This window comes from Vicugna pacos, chromosome 29 (assembly GCF_048564905.1).
Source record: "Vicugna pacos chromosome 29, VicPac4, whole genome shotgun sequence".
Classification (NCBI taxonomy): domain Eukaryota; kingdom Metazoa; phylum Chordata; class Mammalia; order Artiodactyla; family Camelidae; genus Vicugna; species Vicugna pacos.
Window position 1 is genome coordinate 12,765,824 of NC_133015.1, and position 23,650 is coordinate 12,789,473.

At 37.8% G+C, this 23,650-nt stretch overlaps 1 protein-coding gene across 4 annotated transcripts in view; it reads right to left on the reverse strand.

The window, feature by feature from the left end:
- TERF1 (telomeric repeat binding factor 1) overlaps nucleotides 1-18,988 on the reverse strand; it is a 30,349-nt gene extending 11,361 nt beyond the window's left edge. For 2 of the 4 annotated variants that reach the window (XM_072951806.1, XM_006202416.4), the window contains exons 1-8: nucleotides 18,597-18,988; nucleotides 14,245-14,340; nucleotides 10,796-10,917; nucleotides 9,249-9,335; nucleotides 7,760-7,909; nucleotides 6,952-7,061; nucleotides 3,875-3,934; nucleotides 2,285-2,373 (exon numbers count right to left, since the gene is read on the reverse strand). In XM_072951806.1, coding sequence (XP_072807907.1) covers nucleotides 2,285-2,373; nucleotides 3,875-3,934; nucleotides 6,952-7,061; nucleotides 7,760-7,909; nucleotides 9,249-9,335; nucleotides 10,796-10,917; nucleotides 14,245-14,340; nucleotides 18,597-18,903 — 1,021 coding nt within the window. In that variant the 5' untranslated portion in view covers nucleotides 18,904-18,988. The remainder of the gene's footprint in view (nucleotides 1-2,284; nucleotides 2,374-3,874; nucleotides 3,935-6,951; nucleotides 7,062-7,759; nucleotides 7,910-9,248; nucleotides 9,336-10,795; nucleotides 10,918-14,244; nucleotides 14,341-18,596) is intronic. The other 2 variants (XM_072951807.1, XM_006202417.4) reach the window with 1 other exon arrangement.
- Nucleotides 18,989-23,650: the final 4,662 nt, after the last annotated feature.

Consider the following 23,650-nt stretch of genomic DNA (forward strand, 5'->3'; position numbering starts at 1 on the left):
TTTTATGAAATAGCATTTACCTGAAGCTCACTAAATTCTTCAGTATCACCTTTCAAAACATAAATGTAAATATATTTTAAAGTAAAACATGTAACCTCATCACATTTTTATAAATTTTATTTGTTATGATTCTGTCTATTCTTCCATTGAGACGGTCTTTCTCAGCATTAAAGGACATAGGCTGTTAAGTCAGAAATGTCTGACTTCAAATTCTGGGTCTGGTTCCAGTTCACAATCTATGTGACCAACGGCTTTTTATTTAACCTCCTTTTGTCTTGGCTTCTTCATCTGTAAAATGGGAGTGATTTAAAAAAAAAAAAAGCACGACTCCAGACTGTTTTGAGGGTTGAGTTTATAGATAAAATGCATTTAACTCAAATATTAATCATCATTTCACTGAATGCTGCTGAGATTTTTCTGCACTGAAAGAATTTATGTGATCTTTTTTCTTTCAACTTTTCTAATTACTTGTTTCTTTCTTAAAGTCTATGGCGATTTTACAAATCTGAAAAAAAAATTTTAAAGATGTTTAAAAAATTTTTTTAAATGTTTACCACAAACAAAACTGATATCCTCTATTTGTAACAAGAGGATACCTGGGCACCATTTAAACAACTTGGAATTTTTTGGAACACATATTTATATATTACTAATATCTAACAAAAAGTTAAGAAATGTACTAAAACTCACAAGATCTTCTAGGCTTATCTATAGTCACCGTCAAGACACTCTCCAATAAAATTATGGTCTTCATCAGTTTAACTACTGATCTTCAAGAGTGCAGAAAGGTGTAGCTTTCATTTCTTTGAATTTTGTATGATGAAATTACAAATGCAGGAAAATCTCCAAATTATTTTAGTTTAGAATTATGATTCCTAGCCGTTTTGCAGCTAGGAACTCCAACATGAAGCAAATATTTCTTTGAATTTAACTTTACTATCTTTAAAGTGAGGATGATGATAATATCTATGGGTATAAATGTTTTAGAACTGTAACTTACACATAATAGCTAACAGCGGCCCTATCATCAGCCATCAGCTATGAATAAATTTTTTCAATTATTATTTACTGCAGACCTACTATGAGCCTGTCATCAGATTGGTACATCTATTATTTTTATATCGATGAGTAAGTATTTAGATTTGAATCAGTAAGCTTTAAAAATCCCTGCATTAGACACAGAATGAGTTCAATAGACATTTATTGCATGAATATATACTAAGGAGGAACTTATAATCAAATTATAATAGAAAATAATTAGGGACCACTTCTAAGATTTTTTTGTTTGGGTTATTGTTGCTTGTTTTTTAAATCCAGCCATGCCTTTTGTAAGGATAATAAATTATAAATGCAATGAGGAGGGTAGCCAGATTCTATATACAGTCAATCCTCATTATATTCATGGATCCTGGTATTTGCAAATTCACCTACTTGCTAAAAGCTGTAACTCAAAAATCAACACTTGCAGTGTTTTTGTGGTCACTGGTAGACATGCAGAGAGTGGCAAAAAATTTGAGCTGAGTTACCCAACGTGCATGTTCCCAGCTGAGGTCAAACAAGGTGAAACTCTGCTTTCCTGTTTCAGCTTCCACCCTAGAAATAACTGTTCTTTTTACAGTCTACTTAGTGCCATATTTTTGTGCTTTTCTGGGGAAACTTTGCTGTTTAAAATGGCCCCCAAGTGTATTGTGGAAGTCCCCTCTAGTGTTCCTAAGTGGAAGAAGGCTATATACGAAGTTCCTTGCAGAGAAAATGTGTGTTACATAAGCTTCATTCAGGCATGAGTTATAGTGGTGTTGGCCATGAGTTCAATGTTAATGAATCAACAACATATATTAAATAGTGTCTTTAAACAGAAACACATAAAACAAGGTTATTTATTGAATAGTTGATAAAAATGTAACCAGAGGCTCAAAAGAACCCAACCCGGTATTCCTCTGTAATTGTTCTGGATTCACTGATTAAGTGTCATGATGACTTTACGGAACATTGCAAAAAATAAAAAGAATCAATTATATTTTGTTTCAGGTAAAGAACTAGCCTAAGTTGCCAAATAAAGTTAAGGTAAGCATGGCAAAAGCACGCTAAGCTAGGCAGTCAGAAGAGCTAACTTTTAAAATTGGTACCATCTCTAGTTAACTCTGTGAAGTCATGACATTTATTAATCTCTTTGTGCTTTCGTTTTCTGAAGTATGTCTGTGTGCTGTGGTGTGAGGTCAAGGGTTGGATTACTTTCAAGGACACATCAATTCTCCACTCCCAAAACTGTAATGAGTGTACTTACTCTGAAGAGTTTCCCCTCTTTCCTCTTTCTTATTAATATCTTGTTGTTGGCTTCCACGTTTCAACTTAGATAAGAGATTTTTGTGAGACCTAAATGAAACATGAAAGCTTGTCATTTGTTCTGCAAAGAGTAGAAAAGTTATGGAAAAAAGGTAGATGGTTTGTCTCCATCTCTGTCTAGGACCCCTTTCTACTTTGGCCTGCTTCCTTCGGTACTCTCCTTGCTTAGTGTCCACCTTAATCTCCGGCCTCTAAGATACTTGTTGTCAGACTTCCCTCTCTCCCATCACTTATTTTCTCCATCTCATCTACTTAGAAATTAAGATTCTTTTGGTCTTCCAATTAGAGAAATCCTCAAATTCCTTTATAAATGATGGCAGGTATCACCTGTTTATCTTTACAGATTCCAAATAGGGCTTTTTTGAAAGGTTAAAATTGTTTGGACATACAGGATGTGGTAGAATTTTCTGACAACCTTGCAAACTTGGTATTATTCCCGTTTTATAAAGAAGTAAACTGAAGTGAAAGAAGCAGCTCACCTAAGCTTAGGCAGCTATTTCATCACCACCGGAAACCTACACCTTTGCTCCCACGAGTGCTCTACGCGACCTGCTGGTGCCTGCCCTCCCTCCCAAAGCTTGCTACTGCGTCCTCTGGAATGCCATTCTCAACCTCTTCACCTCTTCGCCTTGTCTAAAGTTTAGCTCTCCCCTGTGGACAGTACTTCTCTCTCTTGTGACCTCCTCAAGTAGAGATTAGCTTCATCTTCCACCTTCCATGAACTGCAGGGTCCCAGGGATGGCTCGGGATGGCTCTCTATACTTTTCATTTCTTAATTTATGCCACTTTCAGGATCCTGTTTCCATAGAAATCTTAGCCTGTGAGGATTCATGCCACAGGAGTGTATCACCATCTACCATGCTCCAGAATCATTCACTATCCTTCCAAACACTTCCCACCATTCACAAATCTTTCTCTACCCCCAAGTACTGCCATTTCCATGAATTATTTCAGTGTTTTCATGGATAAACCATATAACATCCTGGCCTGTCAACTCATTTCCAGTGACCTCCTTCACACCAAGTCAGCCACCCCTTGCCATGGTTCATTTAGCATCCCAACTGTGCTACCCTCGGAAATCATTCAGGCAGACTTTTTGATCTCTGAACATGTTATACTGTCTGTCATAGCATTTCTAGTAAGCTATAGTGTCTTTTAAGCAATCTGATGAGGTAAGAATTTGGGACATTCATCAGAAATGAAACCTCCATTCCCTTCCTGCCCCAGCATCATATCCTTGTTTCTGACAGAGTGAGAGTTTACTAAATATCACTTTAAGTTAAAGTACTCTCTCCACGTGTATTCTTTGTAGAAACGATGTGAAACCACCCAGGATCCCAGAGGCAGGTCTCCACTGCATGGTATTCAAGACACATCATCAGGGTCTTAAAAATCTACTGAAATAAGGAGGACCCTGAGATATTCTTCACATCATACCATCTGCATGGCACTTTTTATAGCCAATCTAGATTTGCATGAATTGCTTCAAAGATTTTAAAAACAGAGAAAATAAAATGTCAATTTACTTCACCTCAATAAGGATACTGTATCCCCTGAGGATTCAGTTACCGCAGACTGTTTGTCACTAACACTTTAAAAGAAGAAAACATTTGTAAGAATGTAAATAGAAGAAACTTTTCATAAGATAGTACATATAGTCAAGTCATATTTCAATTTATAAAAAGTTCTTTGGAAATAAACACCGGTAAAATTAGGACCTTTACAGTCCATTACAACATGGCTAATTTTTGCCCAGATGTGTTTACCAGAGTCATTAAATCAAGCTTCCCTAAACATAAGTTCAGCAGAGTTAATGCTGCAACTGAGCATTCACGTCACTTTTTCAAAAACTCTCTTACGGATATTACTGTGAAATCAAATTTAATTTCTTGTGTTCCCCAGCAGTCTCCAACTGAACTTATAAAATTCTTCCCCTTTGTTATTGTTACAATTAGCTCCAACAAACACAGTACGACCATTTGCACCTCTATGCCTTCACTGGAACTATTCCTCTTTCCTGGAAAGACATTTTGTCTTCTATTCACCTGTAAAAAATCTTAACCATCCTTCAAGGCCAGCTCAATGGTGACACTTGGGTGAAGCTGTCCATTTCAACTTCTTAGCATTTGAGCCTCTCTATAAACTTTAACAACAAATTATGTAATGTCTCCTACTGTTTCCAATCTATACTTTTTATTGCTTCATATACTTTATAAACTTTATCAGAACAAAATATGTATTTCATCTAGTGTTGTTAACGTGACGGGTTTCATCTTTTCCAGCCATTTGACCTCAAAAATCACACTTCCAACTCTATCCTTCTTCACTTGCCTCCTACTGATTCTTTCCTTGAAACTGGTGAATTTGATGATTTGCCCTGATTCCCAGGCTGGTTTTGATATATGCTTGATTCTTGATCTTTACTTTGTCTCTAAGTTTTGGTTTTGTTCTCTGTGTCTAATGCAATGTAAGTTCTAATGTATGCCTGGTAATGAATTAGGCACCAAGAATACAGAGCTAATGAAGAACCTTCAAAGAATTCTCAATCTAGTGAGATAGAAACAGGTAAACAGATATGTTACTATTCAAGATAAGTCCTTTCTAGAGGTATGACTCAGTGCTGTGAGAGCACAGAAGTGACAGCTCTGATCAGAGAACTTAGTAAGACTTCTAGAGGTGATCTCTGAGCTGGACCTTGAATGGCAAGTGAGATCTTGAAGAGAATAAAAAGAAGAAAATTCAAAACTGAAGCAGAGTCAAGGCTTGAAAGAGCTCATAATATTTGAAAGTCAGAGAGAAGTTATATTGCTAGAAAGTGCCATGTATGTGGGCAGGAAGGGGTTAATGCTTAGGGACAAAGTGTATATGAAAACAAAACCAGAAAGGAGCTAAGTAAGGCTTTGTAAGCCATGCAATACAATCTATTCATCAAGTAGGAAACAGAAAACCAATTATTAAGTTATTTAGCTGGGAACTGAGTTAAACAGATTTATTTTTATAGGAAGCTAACTCTGGAAGTCAAGTCAAAGATGGATTTGTGCGGTACAAAGCTAAGTAATGATCCAGGACACAGATGATAAGAATGCATTAAAGAGGCATTTCTGAGATGAAATTCCTAACACTTGGGGAGATAACTGGATGTGTGAGGTAAAGGAGAGCCAGGGTACACAGAGACACGTGAGAACGAGAGTTCTGTTTTTACACACCCTGATGGAACTGTGTACGTGTCTAGAAGGGCACTTGAAATAAGTGGGTAGTATTATATTAGAATAGTACATAGGAAATATGTTCATTATCCACAATAATCACGGTAAGTTTGAATTTTATTTTATGTTAAAGCACTACTACACTGGGCACAAGGCTGGGCCACAGAATGTACTGGGTCTTAGTATTACTAAACTTTGATTTCCTAAACAAAATGAAATAACTAAAAACTGAGCCAATATAAATGAAATCTCTACATCTCAAAATGGGTCTTAGAAATAAGTAAGTCAATGAGAAATAAGACTTCAGTAGAGCCCTTGGGGAGATGAAGCAGTGAGGAGCAAGCAGATTAAGCTCTGATAGGCAGGGACAAGAAGAACTGTACGGAGACTGATCTCAGTCCTGAAGTGTGACCAATACCATGTTCATTCAACTCAACCTCGAATCCCCACCTCTCAAAAAGTAGTTAAAATGAGGACTTGCAGCGTTTAAGTCATGGAAGACTTAGAGTAATAATACATCCATTGCCAAATACATCCATCCAGAGACCATAAGGATTTGACTATTTGGTTTTGGTTTAAGGATGGATGAATAGAGGAAATGGACCATAGGTTCAAGAGAAAATAACTTTATAATGTTTAAAATGGTAGAGTTTATCTTCTTCAATAGGGGTTAGTTTCTAAAGCTAAAGAAAAAGGTAAAAGTCAACCCTGTAAAATTTACCCTTGGCAATTCCTAAAGAAATAATTTTATTACAGTTTATTTTTTAAATTAATTTTTGGGGGAGGTAATTCGGTTTATTTATTTATTTTTAATGGAGGTACTGGGGATTGAACCTAGGACCCTGTGCTTACTAAGCATGCACTCTACCGCTGATCCTCCACCAAGAAATAATCAGGGAGACTGAACTCCTGTCTCTCAACATGTAGGACAGACACAGCCTGTTGCCCTCTGGCACTGGAGCAAGTCACAGTTTCTTCGTTTCAGAACCAGATGAAACAGTTAGCTTACCCTCAGAGAAGACATATGAATATTTAAAAATATTAGAATAACCCTCAGTCCAGTAAAACAGTCACATGAGGGCATGTAGGATCTGAGAACTAAGGGGCACAGGAGTCACACTTTCAACCTCAACGCTGCTCCAGAGCATATGCTCCCTGAGAATGGTAAATATGACTACACTGTTTAAACAGTACTATTTTCTCTCTACTTTTGCTTAGCATATATAACAGAATTTGCATAAGCCATGAAGTAACTCTATAGGACTTCGAAATATCAAAATGTTAATCATCAGTAAGACAATACACCTACTACTCAAAAATTATTTTTATTAATAATGGCTCACTAGCATCACTTTGATATAGCTACTACATCCATAAGACAAAAATATATTAACTCACAAACCTTTTTCCTATATCCAAATTAGCTTCAGTTTCCATTTCAACATCATCACCATTAGATTTATCTTGAGAAGTTGTTCTTGCTCTTTTACTTTCCACTACTTTTGCTGCAGCCTTAAAAAGGGGGGTTGTGGGAGAGGAAGAAATGCATTTAAGCCTTCTGGTTCTTTGACAATCATAACCTAATATCTGTTCACAGGCCAATAAAGGGCAGTGCATTATTATTTCCCAGTAACTATGACATCACCATCAGCTGCATACTTGGTTTATAAGCATCATGGAGAAGGGCTTTCCTTATAAAAGTATTTAATACACACAATGCTGTCTAGGCAATTTTAGAATAAAATGTCACTTTAAAATAAAATTCCAGGTATTTAAAAAATAAAACTACCTCAAATTAATCAATGCTCCACTATAACATATTAAGTTAAAACTTTCTGAGGCTAAGACAGGATAAAATGTTATACAAAAAAAATTTTAACTGTCCTTCAGTCCAACTTGACTTTTCTCAAAAATACGCTAAAAACTTCTTTTAAATTTAATTAAATTAAAACGAATTATTTCTTTTCATTTACTTCCTAATTTATTTTGGTAAGTTTTCCCCTCAACTTTTCATTTTGAAAAATAAAAATATTACAAAGATCACCAATAAATCCTTTAGATTCACTATTTTTAACATTTTGCCACGTTCTTCTATAAAATCACTAAATAAAATTCTGATTAGTTTTTAAGGATTTCTATTTCAAGCATTCTCCTTTCTTGTAACAGTTTCTCCTAAGTCTACGTTTAGAATCTCTCTGAAATACGCATACCTTCATTAGAAAGGTGGACGATTTTTCATTTAGCACATAATTCACATAACTCTTAATTTTCTCCATCATGTGGTTGTAGCTGAAGTGTTGAAAAAAGGAATGGAATGTATCTTTCTGAGAGATTATCATAAGCAGTTTCCTTTTTAAAGGCTAAGGAAAACAGAAGAAACATATTAATGCATGAATCAGTATTAGTGAGATATTTTGCACTCCCTTTTTTGTACAGTCAGCCTTCTGTATCCTGGATTTCAAATCTTGGGATTCAACCAACTGCAGTTCAAAAATATTTGGGAAGAAGAAATTCCAGGAGGTTCCAAAAAGCAAAACTTGAATTTGCCACATGGTGGCAATTATTTAGATAGCATTTACATTGTACTAGGTATTGTAAGCAATCTAGAGATGATTTAAAGTATAGGAGAAGATGTGTACAGGTTATATGCAAATACCATTATATACCATTTCATATAAGGAACTTGAGCACCCTTGGATTTCTGGTATCCAATGGGAGTCCTAGAATCAATCCCTGGCAGACACCATGGGACAACTGTACTGTCTTTTAGTATGAGGATAAAGCAGCCTGCTCAGCTCCTCATCTCTCTCCAGATTGAAACTGTCCAGTTTACCAACAAACTGGCCAAAACCAAAAAACTGTTATAATCAATATAAAATGTATTAATGATATATTTTACCACTTTTTTCTTTCTTTTTTCTTTTTGCAGTAAGTCTTTGGAATCTGGTGTGTATTTTACACTTAAAGTACATCTCAGTTTGGACTAGCTGTGCTTTAACTGCCCAATAATTATGTATAGCTAGTGGCTACCATATATTAACTTCAAACTCCTGTCCCACTTAGCCTTAATTTATGGCAAATGTCTTGCAGGGGAAACTTTTGTTTATGGCAGGCTCCCTGCTCTCCCTCCTCATAAAGGGACTTGATCTCTGAAGATCTGTGCAACTTCGGGAGATTTCCCTACCTTTCCACCCCAGCTTCCTGCGCTGCCCCCAGTATTCAGCAAATGTTTTGTTGGGAAAAGTCAAGCATGTGTTTTCAGTTCCTCTAGTTTCCCATCCACCAAGCTAGTCCCAAGGAAACCACCAAAAGCTTTCCTTGTTTCTCTTACCCCAGTAAAACTCCTGCCTGGAGTACACCAGATCCTCAGCCTTATCAGCAAATGAGCCCAGGGAAGAAAAGAGCTGCAAATCATCAGTTTACCAATACTTTTTTATGTTGGTTGTCAAAAATAACGATGTTTTTGGATATATTGGGTTAAACGGTACTAAAATTAGTTTTATTTGTTTTTTACTCTTTTAATGTGGCTCCTAGAAAATTTAAAATCACATGTGACTGGCATTGTATTTCTATTGGACAGTACTCCTCTATACTACTTAAAAGAGAAAGCATTTCTTTTCTCCTCCAATGTTCTCTCTTTCAATTTTCTTTATTCCATATAAATGGCTCTAAAATTCTGATTCTAATTTAAATAATTACCGTACAAGTATTTGGGTCACCAAATATTCTTTCAAAGACTTCTTCTGCTTCCTTAAAATTTCCATTTTCCATGCAAACAGCTATAGCCTAAAAGATAGGATGACAAATACATACCTTAGATTGCTTTTGAAAATATCCAATAATTGTTTAACATGGAAATAACCCTGGACTATGTCATTTAAAATATTATTTTGCAATTTAATAATTTTGACTTGACAAATGATATAAAATACTTTTCAGAGATAAAATAACTATTGTTTGAAATGATATGAAAATTTTTCATTGGCCCCTCGAATATTTACTAATAAACGCCCAGCATTCTATCTCTTTCTAATTTAGGCCAAATTAAACACAAGTGTTAATAAATAACTTAGGAGCTATACCATGTACATTGAGGGCCCACCAAAATACTAATTTTGAGCAAAAGGGAAATGAGAGAGGAGGCAGACTGACAGCACTTATGATGATTAGAATATACAAAATTTGCTACTTAGGAGCCCAGGAAAATTTCTAGTAGAAAGCCAGGAAGACAGATGCTTTTGAATAATCATTTTATAAACTGGACTTTTTGATACCATATGTGGTAAGATACAAGACCACCATTATCATGTGGGTAGCTCTGTAAACCTGGGCAAGCTATTTAACCTCTTGGTGCCTCAGTTTCTTATCGATGGTGAAAATAAAAGTACCTATTTCCTAGGGTAGTGTGAGAATTAAAGAATTATATATGAAAGTGCTTAGAACAGTATCTGGCAAATAGAAAGCAACATATTATTACATGTTTGCTATGTGTTTTTATGGTAACCCCACTCAATTTTATATGAGTATATTTTAACAAGGGCTGCTTCCCCTAGAGTTCCAAAAGATTGGGATAACATGACATATCTCTGCCTGGGTTGAAGTTCTTAATAAAAGCAGTCATTTTTCTGACCACATTCTTCAGGTCTTAATTCTACCTGATAGTCACCACACTATCAGTAATTAATTCTTGTGAAGGTGGAATACTACCTGGACTGTTTTCTCCTACTCAACCATGACATTTTTTTGAAAAATCAGGAAAAATTTATTTAACTATGAAAATCCTGGGTATTTGCTTTGCCTGTTAGCAAAACATACTGTCCCTGCTATTATTCCTTTGAATGACTTTCCTTGGCTTCTCACTCTTTATTAAGTCTACTAAATTCTCTCTATACAGTTAAAATTTGACATTCTCTTAATCACAAAATTCCATTCATTCACCATTTGATAATCTTTAAATGGGAAAGCACAAACTGGTTTTTGAAAGCTGTTTGGTGATCATTAATTAGGTCAGATGTATTTTCCAAAGTGGGGGCAATATGCACATAGGTAGCAAACATTAAGTCCCAGCTTTCAGATTACATGTCAAGACTATAAACCAAAAGTCAAATTTCTAAAGAGAATGATTACATTAAATTTTACCATAGGTTTACCATCCAACTTCTATTAAGTGGCTCTTAATTTCTTTAAATGTTATGTTTGTATTTTCTAGCAAAGTAATAATTATAAATATAAAGTGATACTCATACCTGAATTTTAATTAAATTCTGTATTTCTTCATGAAGCTTGTCATGTTCCTTTTCAATGGAAGCCCAAATCATCAGGGCTGATTCCAACGGTGTAATTCGTTCATCAATTTCAAATTGTGCATCTTTCAAAAAAAAGAAAAAAAGTAACTTAGAAAGCTACAGAGAACCTTACGGTGTTAAGTTTTTATAAATACATTTCTTTAAATATCGACTGAGTGTATACTATGGGCCAGGCACTACTCTTGTATATACCAGTTTAGAGAAGTGACTTAATTTGTTATGTTAATTTCCTCATTAAAATCAACTTTAAAAAAAAGAAAAAGCTAGATGAGTCCACAAAACATCTGAAGCTTTTCTCTACTAAAATCCTGATTTTAAGAGCTGAAATAAGCTAACTTTACATAAAGTGTCACAATAAGAGAATTCTTAAGTGATTTTTAAAGTTTAACTGCAATATAACAAACCTCAAGACAGAGCATGAAATTAGTTTACTGAAATTGGATTTTACCATATACTAATTGAAATCTTTGTTATGTATTTTGTAGATATCTGAAACAGGATCATTTGAGAAGTTATTTCTCTCCCAATACTCTTCCAATCACCACGGCTTCAAACCTAAGAAGTCACTGTTTTACTCTTTCCTCTTTGTCATCATCATATCCAATCTAGTGGTTTTAAAACTTGACTTTGGAGTTTATTCCAGACTCCATTGTGTATTATCTGTGTGGTGCTGAAAGTTATTTCACCCTTCTAAGCCTCAGTTTTTTCACTTATAAAATGCTGACAATAAATATTATGTGAATATTTAGTGAGAAAATTGTACTACTGTTAAACTTTCTTAAAACAGAATTTTCATCAGGTTATTCTAAGCAAAGACTGACAGTGGCTGGTAACTACTTAGTAAATTTCATACAAACATCTCAATCTGACATTCAGCACCTTCACTATGTATGTCTTGCATCTATAATCTCTAATCCATTCATTCAACAAGTATTAAGCATTCACTATGTGTAGGCAGTTGCCTAAAAACTGAGGATACCTCAGTGAATAAAACAAAGTTTCTATTCTTATTATGTTCATAATGATAATGCAGGACAGGTAATAAACATATAAATAAATAACTTCAGAGTAACAAGAGCTAAAAAGAATAAAAAAGGCATTAGGAACAAGGAATAATGGGAGAGGAGTAGGCTCTTTTAGAAATGGCCTCTCTGAGAAAGTGACACTAGAGTGAAGATCAGCATGAAACTCATTTCAATACTCATCATTCCTAATAAGTCTGTGACTGACGTTATCTAACCCTTCTTACTCATCTGCCTTCCTAAAAAAGTCATAGCGTAGACTTTCACTTTCCAGTAGGATGTAGGATACTGCAGCAGGACAACACTCACTAAAACCAGAAAAAATTTGGGATAAATTACAATCATGTCACAAAAGACATGGGACAGCTGTGTAAGCACTGAGAATTAGATGAGCTACATTCCAGAGAGAGTCCTTCTCAGGCAAGCTGATGATTTGCAGCTCTTTTCTTCCCTGGGCTCATTTGCTGATAAGGCTGAGGATCTGGTGTACTCCAGGCAGGAGTTTTACTGGGGTAAGAGAAACAAGGAAAGCTTTTGGTGGTTTCCTTGGGACTAGCTTGGTGGATGGGAAACTAGAGGAACTGAAAACACATGCTTGACTTTTCCCAACAAAACATTTGCTGAATACTGGGGGCAGCGCAGGAAGCTGGGGTGGAAAGGTAGGGAAATCTCCCGAAGTTGCACAGATCTTCAGAGATCAAGTCCCTTTATGAGGAGGGAGAGCAGGGAGCCTGCCATAAACAAAAGTTTCCCCTGCAAGACATTTGCCATAAATTAAGGCTAAGTGGGACAGGAGATTCAAGTTAATATATGGTAGCCACTAGCTATACATAATTATTGGGCAGTTAAAGCACAGCTAGTCCAAACTGAGATGTACTTTAAGTGTAAAATACACAACAGATTTCAAAGACCTACTGAAAAAAAAAGTGGTAAAATATCTCATTAGCATGTTTTATACTGATTATACGTTGACATGTATTTTAGAAATATTGGATTAAATAAGATATTGCTAAAATTAATCCCACCAATTTGTTTCTACTTTATTTAACATAGCTATTAGAAAAGTTTTGACCATGTATATGGGTCACACTATATTTCTATTAGGCAGTGCTGCTATACAGCAATCACTAAAAGAAAAAAAGTGCAAAAGGGTTACATATAGCTGAAAATCCAATATATGACTTAAAAAGAAACTTTAAATGCTGCCACACTTGAGTCCATTATAGTGAAATGTATTGATTCTTGATCACTGACCTTGGCTTATTACATCTAAGATGTACCAAAAAGAGGATCCCGGTGAATTCCAAGACTAAACAATGGGATCACACACAAAACAGGGATTTTTTTCCACCTTTTTTGGGGGAAGAAAGGTTGTTGGAGGGAGAAGCGAAGATATACTGAACAACTGCTATATGCAAAGTCCAACTGAGCACCTTTAGAATATTTTGTTACATTTACAAAACAACTCTGTTAACCATGTTAACTTGTGGACTGCATGGTCAGGAATTCTTTGCGTCTACATCAGCCTGTTTTCTTCAGCCACTAGCCCAGCCTACGTATCTACTGTCTCCCCAGTATCTACTCTGCCTCTAGTCTTAATTCACTTATGGTCCTGGCACCAATGCCAGACCTAACCTCATCCCCACAACAAAGCACACAACATGAGCCAGAGCCAGATTAGTTAAGGCCATGAGAATGGTACTAATACACTGGGATTTTATGTCATGCAACATGTTTATAAGTAAACGGTTTTGTATAATTATTGCCTACCACTGGAGACTATTGGGAAAGCATTTTGTAAATTGTAAGAAACAATATGTAATTATTTGCATCAAAAGGTCCTTTAAATGACCATGTTGTAAATATCAGCCATTACTGATAAACTGAACCAGGCTTGGCCGCTGCAATCTAAAATAAACTATGAGGACAAAGGAGAAAGCTATTTTAACTATAAATCACATTCTATTATTGAGTAAGTCCTGAAATCAAGCTCAAATAAGAGGTTTCAAGTATCACAATTGCCAGTAAAAAACAGTGTTATGTATGATAGTAACAAGAGTCATCACAAAGTTACCATCCAGTCAAATTCAGTGATATCTTTAAGACAGAGTCCAAGGAGCATGGTTCCCCAATAAGCATCACAATCACCTGGGAACTTACTTGAAAGATAAAAACACATATTTACCGATACACAACAAGGTCCTACTGTATAGCACAGGGAACTATATTTAATACCTTGTAATAGCCTGTAATGAAAAAGAATATGAAAAGTAATATATATGTATAACTATTACTATGCCATACACCAGAAATTAACACAACATTGTAAACTGACTATTCTTCAATTAAAAAAAAAAACATATTTACCAAGGGCTTTTCCTGCTGAAATTCTTGTCAAAAATTGACATATGTATATAGTTTTCAGTTGATAAGCTGTTAGACTGGACAGTCCATGAATAATAGCTGAAAGTGAAAAAGTGATTTTTATTAAAACATAAAACAAAACAGAACACCAAATTTGACCCAGCAGTGCCTCTGTGTGGTTTACTGAGTAATAGGCTATAAATCTCACCCAAAGACTATTACAAATTTAGAGATGTATGCTTTACTTATAGACAATTTTTAAGGAATCAGAAAAAAGAATAACAATGAACACTTTTCTTTCAAAATAAAACTGAGGTTTCATATGCAGAATAATACCTATTTAAAACCACATACTTTCCAGGAAGAAGGTATAGCTCAAGTGGTAGAGTGTATGCTTAGCATGCAGGAAGACCTGGGTTCAGTTCCCAGTACCTCCATTAAAAAAAAAAAATTAAATAAATAAACCTATTTACCTGCCCCCCGGAAAAAAAAAAACACCTAAACCAAAAACTACATACTTTCACAAGTAGCATTAAGTATCACAAGTATCAAAGTAAGCATCACAAGTAACAAAGAGGGAGATTTAGATCCAAATTTATAAAATGTGTCAAATCATCGGTTGGAACCTAACTTTATACCTTAAAATGCCTAATATTATAGGAAACATATTAATTCTGTCAAGGTTTCAGTGAGATTCCGTTCAGTTTACAAAGCTTTTAAAAATATATTAATATTAATCTCCCCAATATTTGAATGCCCACCCAGATGTTATGCTAGGCAGTGAGTATGTACAATGATGAGTAAACCATAATCCTGGTCTTCAACAGGTTTATCATGTAGCAATAAAAGACAAATGACTGAACAACTAAAGCAAAATTGTGGAGAAAACTGAAAAAGACAAGTACAAAATGCTATGAACGCATATTACAAAGAAATCTTAGAATGTATTTCAGTAGCTGTTTAGAGGGAGCAGATACCAGGAAAGGTTTCTCTGAGGAAATAAAGTCTGAGAAGGCACAAATTAAAGTTATTCGTGACTAATTAAAATGTTAATGTGTCATAAAGGATAAGTGCGGTATAGGAGCAAACAAAAGAAAGATCTAATCTAGTCAAGGGAAGAAAGTCCAGATCCCTTCTGTCTTCACTTCTCTTCATCTTCAGTGTGTCTACTATGCAATCACTACAGATATCCCACAAACCATTGACCTTCTATTCTTTGTACCCGTTAGGCAAAAAAACAAAACAAAAACTATGAAAATCTACCCTGGTTGAACCTGGTTATCTGCTTTTTCCATACCTGTAACCAAACACTGCTGACAAAAACACATGAGGGAGGAGCTGATGACAGCAACAACTACACTTAAGCACTTTAACACCAGGCACTATTGTAAGCACTTTATACCAGTGGTTTTCTCCCCCCCCCCTTTTTTTTTTACCAGTAGTTTTCAACTGGGGGTGATTTGTCCCCTAGGGACGATATCTAGAGACATTTTTTAATTGTCATAAGTGGAAAGGGGGAGGAGTGGGTGCTACTGACACCTAGTGGTTGAGATCAGGGATCCTATAATGCACAGGAGAATCTCTACCCCTGCACCGCCCCCCTGCCCCCCATCCCTAGCATACCCAGAACAAAGGATGATGTGGTACAAAATGTCAACAGGCTGAGACTGAGAGACTCTGCTTTATATACATTAGTCCATTTGCTTCTCTCAACAGCCCTTTAGGGTAGATATTATTATTACTATCATTTTACAGATGGAAATTGTGGTACCAAGGAAACGGTGGTGGTACCAAGTACTTGCTTCAAGTATCATGGCTATAAACTAGCAGAGCCAGAGATCAAACTCAATTCACTTGGGAGCTGCATGCTCTTTGTTGTATATTTTTACAATCTTGAAAACTGTAGTAAATGGAACTCTACAGAAGAGTTCATAAAAGGAAGTCCTTTCAGTCAAAAATGGAATGCAGATGTAAATCAACTATACTTCAATTTTTAAAAAAATGGAATATTGAGACAACACTATGTTCACAATTTGTATATCTGTCACTGATTTAGCAATGCAAATTGAAAACTAGTTTACTCTTTCTGGGTTTCTGTGCCTTTAATCCTAAAGTAATGGAGGTGGCCTAGATTATTCCTTGGGTCTTGGGCTAGAACTTTGAAAGGCGTCTTTATTTATTTATTTTTTCTTAAATGAACTTTACTTTTTAGAATGGTTTTAAATTCACAGAATGTAGTGAAGAAAGACAGTGGAAGTCCCATATACCCTCTACCAAGTTCCCCCTATTATTGGCATCTTATGTTAGTATTTGATACAGTAATTAACCAATATTGATACATCATTAATTAGAGTCCATGCTTTATTCAGATTTCCTTAGCTTTTACTTAACATCTTTTTTCTGCCGCAGGATTCCATCCAAGGTACCACATTACATTTAGCTGTCATGTCTCTTTAGGGATCTCTTGGCTGTAAGTTTCTCAGACTTTCCCTTGGTTTCGATGACCTTGACAGTTTTGAGGTATTTTGTAGAATGTACCTCTCTATTGGGCTTTGTCTGAAGTTTTTCTCATGATTAGACTAGAATTACAGGGTTTCGGGAAGAAGATCACAGGGGTAAAGTTCCATTTTCATCACATTATATCAAGTGTACAAGCTACCAACCATCACTGCTGACGTTGACCTTGATTACCTAGGTGAGGCAGTGTTTGTCAGGTTTCTCTACCAAAAGTTATTCTTTCTCTCCCTTTCTACACTACACTCTTCAGAAGAAAGTCACTTCGCACAGCCTATACTTAAGGAATGGTAATTTATGCCTCATCTCCTTGAGGACAGAGGAATTCTTCTGTATAGGAGATTTGTCTCTTCTCCCACTCATGTATTTATTCTGCCATTTATTTACATCAGTATGGGCTTACAGATACTGTATACTTCGGATTATAATCCAACACTACTGTTGACTCCTGAACAATGTGTGGGTTAGGGGCCCTGATCCTCTGAGCAGTTGAAAATACCTGTGTAACTTTATAGCCGGCCTTAACCAACCACAGATCGTGTAGTACTGTAGTACTTACTATGCAAACAAAATAAAACAAAACTGGCACGTAAGTGGACAGGTACAGTTCAAACCTGTTGTTTAAGGGTCAACTGTACTTTACTTTCTTGCTTGAGTTATTTCAGCTTTGGCCACTGGGAGTTCTTGTAATTGGCTCTTGTGTCCCCTTGGGCCCCCTTCTTTGTGGGAGTTTTTGTTAGTTTGGGAGTCTTGTTTGGCTTTGTTTCTAGCACTTCCTTACTTTCTGTCACAGACACTCCAGGTTCAACTTGCATATTTCCTGTCCTAGTCCTAGAATCAGGCAATTTCTCTGAAGAATGGTATTAGAAACCAAGACCTGGGTACTAAGTGTAGCAGTTGCTACTAGGGTTACATTGCTTCAGTGCCCTTTCATCTGAGAGAACAAGGAAATATATCATTACCTCCTCCCCAAACAGGACTTTTTAAAAATTCTAATTATGGTGAACTGGCTTCATTCCAGGATTTAACTTTCTAATTAATGTTAATTAACCACGGCTGTAATGTTATCCGGACACAGAGGAACGGTTCTTGAATTGGATGATAAGGCATGGGTCTAGAACAATCTTTTTAACCTACCTATCAATACTTTAGGTTGCTTAACTAGTTCACTCCTCTATAAACTGAGATTACTTTTGTAACTCATGGGATAACCGTGAACAAGAAATGTGTCAATATGGTTTTCTGAAGTATTTAATTTTCCACTAAACACTAGCTTTGGGGCTGCACTCAGCTGCAATAGTTGGGTGCCAACTAAACAAATACTAGAGCATCATTCAAAAAAGCCAGCTAGTCTCTACGCGTCAATGTCTTTGTCCATCGTTTACAAGCTGCATTGTTTAGGCGGATTTCACCGTCGGTTACCTCTATTATGAAGCCTATACTGATTTAAACAGCTCACAAATTCATAGAAAACACTGAAGCCTAGGTCACAGTGACTTGCTAAATAAATGCCATTGCAGGAATAACTCAGTTCAAAAAAAAAATACACGCGCCAAAGAAAAGGAGTTGGACACTAGGTTAGGTGCAATTTTATACATTTTCCACTCATTTAACCCTCTAGCAACTCTAGCCGAGGGTCTTATTCTCATTCTACCGTTACCGGAGAAAAACTGAGAATCTGAGCAAAACGAGGAGTTGCTAAGAGGCCGACGCGGAATTCGAACTAACGTTCAACTCGGAGCCTGGAGCCCTCGCTCCGGCGCCGCAGGAGCCCCGACACCCCCACCCCCCGGGAGGACAGCGCGGCAAACCAGACCCCCGGGCCCGCGCCTGGCACTCACCCTCGGCGCTGTCGCGGGTCCGGTGGAAGTCGTCGGAGCGGCCGTCACGGAAGGCCCGGCAAAGAGAGAGGCAGAGGAAATCGAGCATCCAGCCGGCAGCTACCGCCTCGGCCTCAGCTACCAGGCCCGAGTCCTCCTCTTCCTCTGGGGCCTCCAACTGCACCTGGCATTCGAGCAGTTCCTGGCACTCAAACTGTTCCTGATTCTCTCTCGCCGTTTCCACCGTCCGCTCCTCCGAGGGGCCCGCATCCTCCCCGTCAGCACGCCCTCGCGGGCTCGGAGCCGCTGAGGCTGCGTCCTCCGCCATGTTAAATCGCTCGCGCGGCTTCTGCTCTTTCCAGCGCCGGGAGACGATTGGCTTGTGCTGGAGGTCGCGGGGCGGAGCCGCCGAGGATCGCTTCCGCCCGCGGGAAACCACCAATCACACCGCTGGGATGGGCGAGAGACTCGAGCCTGGCTTCTGATTGGCCGAGACCTGCTCCCGCCCCTTGACCTTGAATTCCCCGCGGCTCTAGGGCGCCAGTTTGTTGGTAAACTGAACAAGTTCTAACTGTGCTGGGAAAGAGGGTAGGAGCTGAGCGGGCTGCTTTATCCTCGTGCTAAAATGCAACATTGACTAGAACAACAATATAGTTGGTTAAAATGGAAAAGCCTGTTACCCGCAGTGTGTTTCAAAAAGAGGTGATTAAAACTTGTCACCGTTATTCAAGCGTAACGCTTTAGATTCCAGTATTCGCTTAACAGTTACTCTTCAATCGCGAACCAACACTCTTCCAACAGACCTAGATCCATGCTTCTCCAAACCCACAGGCCTCAGAATCAGCCCCGGGGCTTATTAAAACACAGATTGCTCGGCCCCACCTCCAGAGTTTCTGCTCTGTAGGGCTGGACTGGGATCCTTGAATTTGCAAGTCTTAAGTTCACAGGTGATAATGAGGCTGCTTGTCTGGGAACCAAATTTTGAGAATTAATTGCTCCAGAAAGAGTATATTATTATGGAAATGAATTTCAGTCAAAGTCTGAAATAGACTGTAGATTTTAGCTTGTACAACAATAAGTGAATATTTCTGAATTTGGAAACTTACTCTCAAGCACAAAAGGGGATGGGAGGAGGGAGTCTGGTTATGTTCTATTTCTCTGTGTGGGTAATAGTTACATCAGTGTAGTCACTTTATGAAAATTCATTGAACATGATTTGGGCACTTTTCAGTATATGCGTTATAACTGAATAAAAAGTTTACTTTAAAAACCTTTCTGTTTATAACATCCAACATCATCAAAGCCTTTATTTTGGGGAGGAGGGGGTTATTTATTTATTTATTTATTTTACTGCAATGAAGTATTTCCAGGTACTAATTTCTTATCACTAGAATCACTGATGTAATGGCTGAATGACTACCGGACAGCGATACTGTGGAAAGATTCTGCTATGGACTGAATTGTGCACTCCCCCCACTCCCAAATCATATGTTGAAGCCCTAACCCTCAATGCGACTGTACTTGGAGATAGGGCCTATAAGGAAGTAATTCAGATTAAATGTGGTCATAAGGGTGGGTCCCTGATCCAATAAGATTGGTATCCTTATAAGAAAAGACATCAAAGATCTCACTCTCCACCCTCTCTCCTTCCCCAGCTATGTAAAGACACAGTGAGAAGGTAGCTGTCTATAAGCCAGGAAGAGAGCCTTCACTCAGAATCAAATCAGCCAGCACCTTGATCTTGACTCCCTGGCCTTCAGAACTATGAGAAAATAAATTTCTGTTGTTTAAGCCACCCCATTTGTGGTATTTTATATGACAGACTAAGTTAACTAACACAGAATCCCTCAAAACCTAGAAGACATTCCGCCTGCTGTTATAATTCCCAAGACTGTTTCCTCCTTGGACTGTTTTCTAAAGAACACTTTGAAACCCATAAGTTTCTTAAATTCTTATGTTTATGATGTTGAGTATTTGTCACTAACAATGATATTAATTTGTCACTAATAATGCTGCTTGTCCTGGTTTTCAAACATTTTTGTACAAAATCCCTTCAGCAGCTTTATCCTACGTACCTCTATTATGAAGAATCATGTTTTCCCCATCAGGTTAAATCTCAAAAGTTTTGCTTTTTTTTCCCTTGAGAGGGGTATGATTGCAATAGCAGGCCAATACAACAGGCAGGAAGTGTGAATTTCAGAAAGGGGTGTGTGTGTGTGTGTGAGATTCCATTTACATAAAAATGTAAATTTTGCAACATTATACCCTATTTTATATATAAATATATTTATATGAGGGGAGGGTATAGCTCAAGTGGTAGAGCACATGCTTAGCATTCATGAGGTCCTGAGTTCAATTCCCAGTACCTCCTCTAAGAGTAAATAAAAAATACAACTACGCCCTCTACCAAAAAATACACACATACATACATAATTCATTTATATGAAGAAGTATGAAAATATTCATACTTTGAAAGATAAATACCAAGTAGTGTTTTGGACAATGAGACCAAACAAATGGAAACATCAGAGTTTGGAGTAGAGAAAGGTTTACTGCAAGGGCTAAGCAAGGAGAACAGGTGGCTTGCGCTCAAAAAGCCTGATCTCCCAGATGGTTTTCAGGGAAGAGTTTTTACAGGCAAAATTTGCTGGAAGGGCTGCAGGGTGTGCGACTTTCCTCTGATTGTTGGGAGTGAGATATCAGGGTGGAATCTCAATCATCAGGAATCTCGATCACCAGCCTTCCGGTTGCAACCAGTCTGGAGTCCAAGATTGGTGCTCAGCCTGAAGTTACCAACCTCCACCTGGAGGGGGGCCTTAGTTTCAACGGAAGAACTCAGAGACACTTACCAGATTGCTATACATATCCCTTGGGGGAAACCAGGCCCCTGCCCCAAGGCTGCACTATTGTTTCTTGACTGCCTTTCCTTTGTTTCTACATTTCCTCCCTTCCCTGTTTAGCAACTGTTTGAATCTGCCCTTTGGAACTCAAGGAAGATCTAGGAAGCTAAAACTTTTTTCCTACAAATGAGAAATGGGGGAGTCAGAAAGGCTTTTGTACCCGGGGAGGCCTCACAGGGTCCTGCTCGGTTTCAGCAGTACCCTCTTGAAAGGGGATGAAGGGGAGGTGTTGGGCCAACTGATATCCTTCAAAGTCCAACGACCCCCATTCCTGGGCTCTCAGATGTCTGCCTGCGATCCCTCAACAGATAAGTACTTTCTTTACTGGGTGTGTTTCCGCTAACAAAGCCCTAGGTGACGCCCAATGTCACAACAGCACAGGCTGGCTTGTTTCAGCCCACCTTATCAGAGTCAAACCCCTTTACAGACCCTAAAACTCTTACCTCACCTACAGCCAGTCAGAGACTTGTGCACAAGCCGATCAGGCATCTTGTGGCCTGACCTTATAAAAGACCCCAATAACCAGCCCTTGGAGCTCACTCGCACAGTCACCTCTCATCTGTGTGGCCCCCTGTTGTCTACAGCAGTGTACCCTAATAAACTCCTTTCTATTCTCATACTTTATCTCTGGTAAATTCTTTTACCAACCCACGGGTCACCACGTCACCAGCCGCCGCATTGTGCCCACAATAGAAGGGACAGGGGGGCTTCATGTAGACAGAATTGTCCTACTAAAAAATGACCTGAAGTGTTAAAAAACAATGTTCAGCTGGGTAAATTTGAAGACCTAATTGGCTTTATTCAGCAATTTAAGAATCAGGCAGAACCCCCTCTATTAAACAGGGGGGTGCTCAAGGATGCTGTACAAAATGGAAGGTTTTTATAGGAAAAATGATGGGCAAGGGAGCTGTTGGTAAAGGGAAAGAAAGGATTATTTTTAGGCCAGGATATCTTTTGGGGGGTGAAGGGAAAAGCGAGGGTTTTATCATGCAGATGCCTCTTCTTCCTCAGGGAGATGAAGAAGGCCCACTTAACAGATCATCTTGTTGGTACTAACCAGAAACTTGTAGATAGTTGAGTAAGATTACCTTTCTGGGGAAGGTCAAAACTACAGTTAAGTCAGGTATGAAGTCTAGGCTTGGTATCATGGACTTTTAGCACAAGTGGCATCATCTTAGGCCCGTGGTTTTCTCTTTAATGGTGTGCTCAAATATTAAGATTTGATAAGACTGGGTGGCAGGTATGTGTTTATTGTATTATTTTCTATACTTCAAAAGTTTGAAATAGTTCACAAAATCTTTCTTTAAAATAAAAATATTCAGAGTACAATTGGGCCTTACTTTAAATAACAGATTTGACCAGCATTGCCTTTCCAAATTAACCAATTCCTTGATTAAACAGACAAAATTGCCTACTTATTTTGTCAGCCCTGGTGATAACATTCGCTCTTTCCAGTAGAGGTCACTATGTAATGAATTCTTTGGTTAAGCAATAGAATACATAGTATAACTTCCCCCATGCAAAGATTTTCAATCTTTTTTTAAAAAAATTATGAAATTCTTTCTTATTAGCTCACTTATAAGCCCAGTGCGCAAAAAAGCCAAGCATGAGATGGGATGGGGGCCAGAGACCCAAGAAGCTGGCTTGAAAGCTACCACACAAATACAAGGAACATTCATGAATATGGCTTACTGTGTTTGCTCTTTTGGCTTCAGAAATTTCTTCTGATTTCAGATGTCTAATATTTTCTCTCACTGCTCTCCACGGAGCACCAGTATGGTACCTGGTGGGACTAAGTCCATAAGAATCAGGGAACTGAAGGAGCAGGGTGCCGCTAAGTCAGAGATCCCTCAGGAAGGTGGATCAGGCCAGTCACTGACATCCCTCCCTCCCTTATCGATTGTTAAGTTGTAGCATGAGAAGTATCCTTTGAATGCTCACTCTGCATCATGATTTTTTTTTTTGACCTATGACAAACGTTTTCTATCACAGATAATTTATCTGTCTCCGTGAATCATTTAGTGTGTTTTTGGTTGAACCTAACAGAAGACCCAATTCAAAATAGCTTAAGTCACAAGGAGAATGTATTATGTCATAACAAGGAGGCTGAGTGTGGGTCAATTCCAAGGTGGGTCCACCAGTGGCCCAACATCGCCATCAAGGACTCAGGTTCTT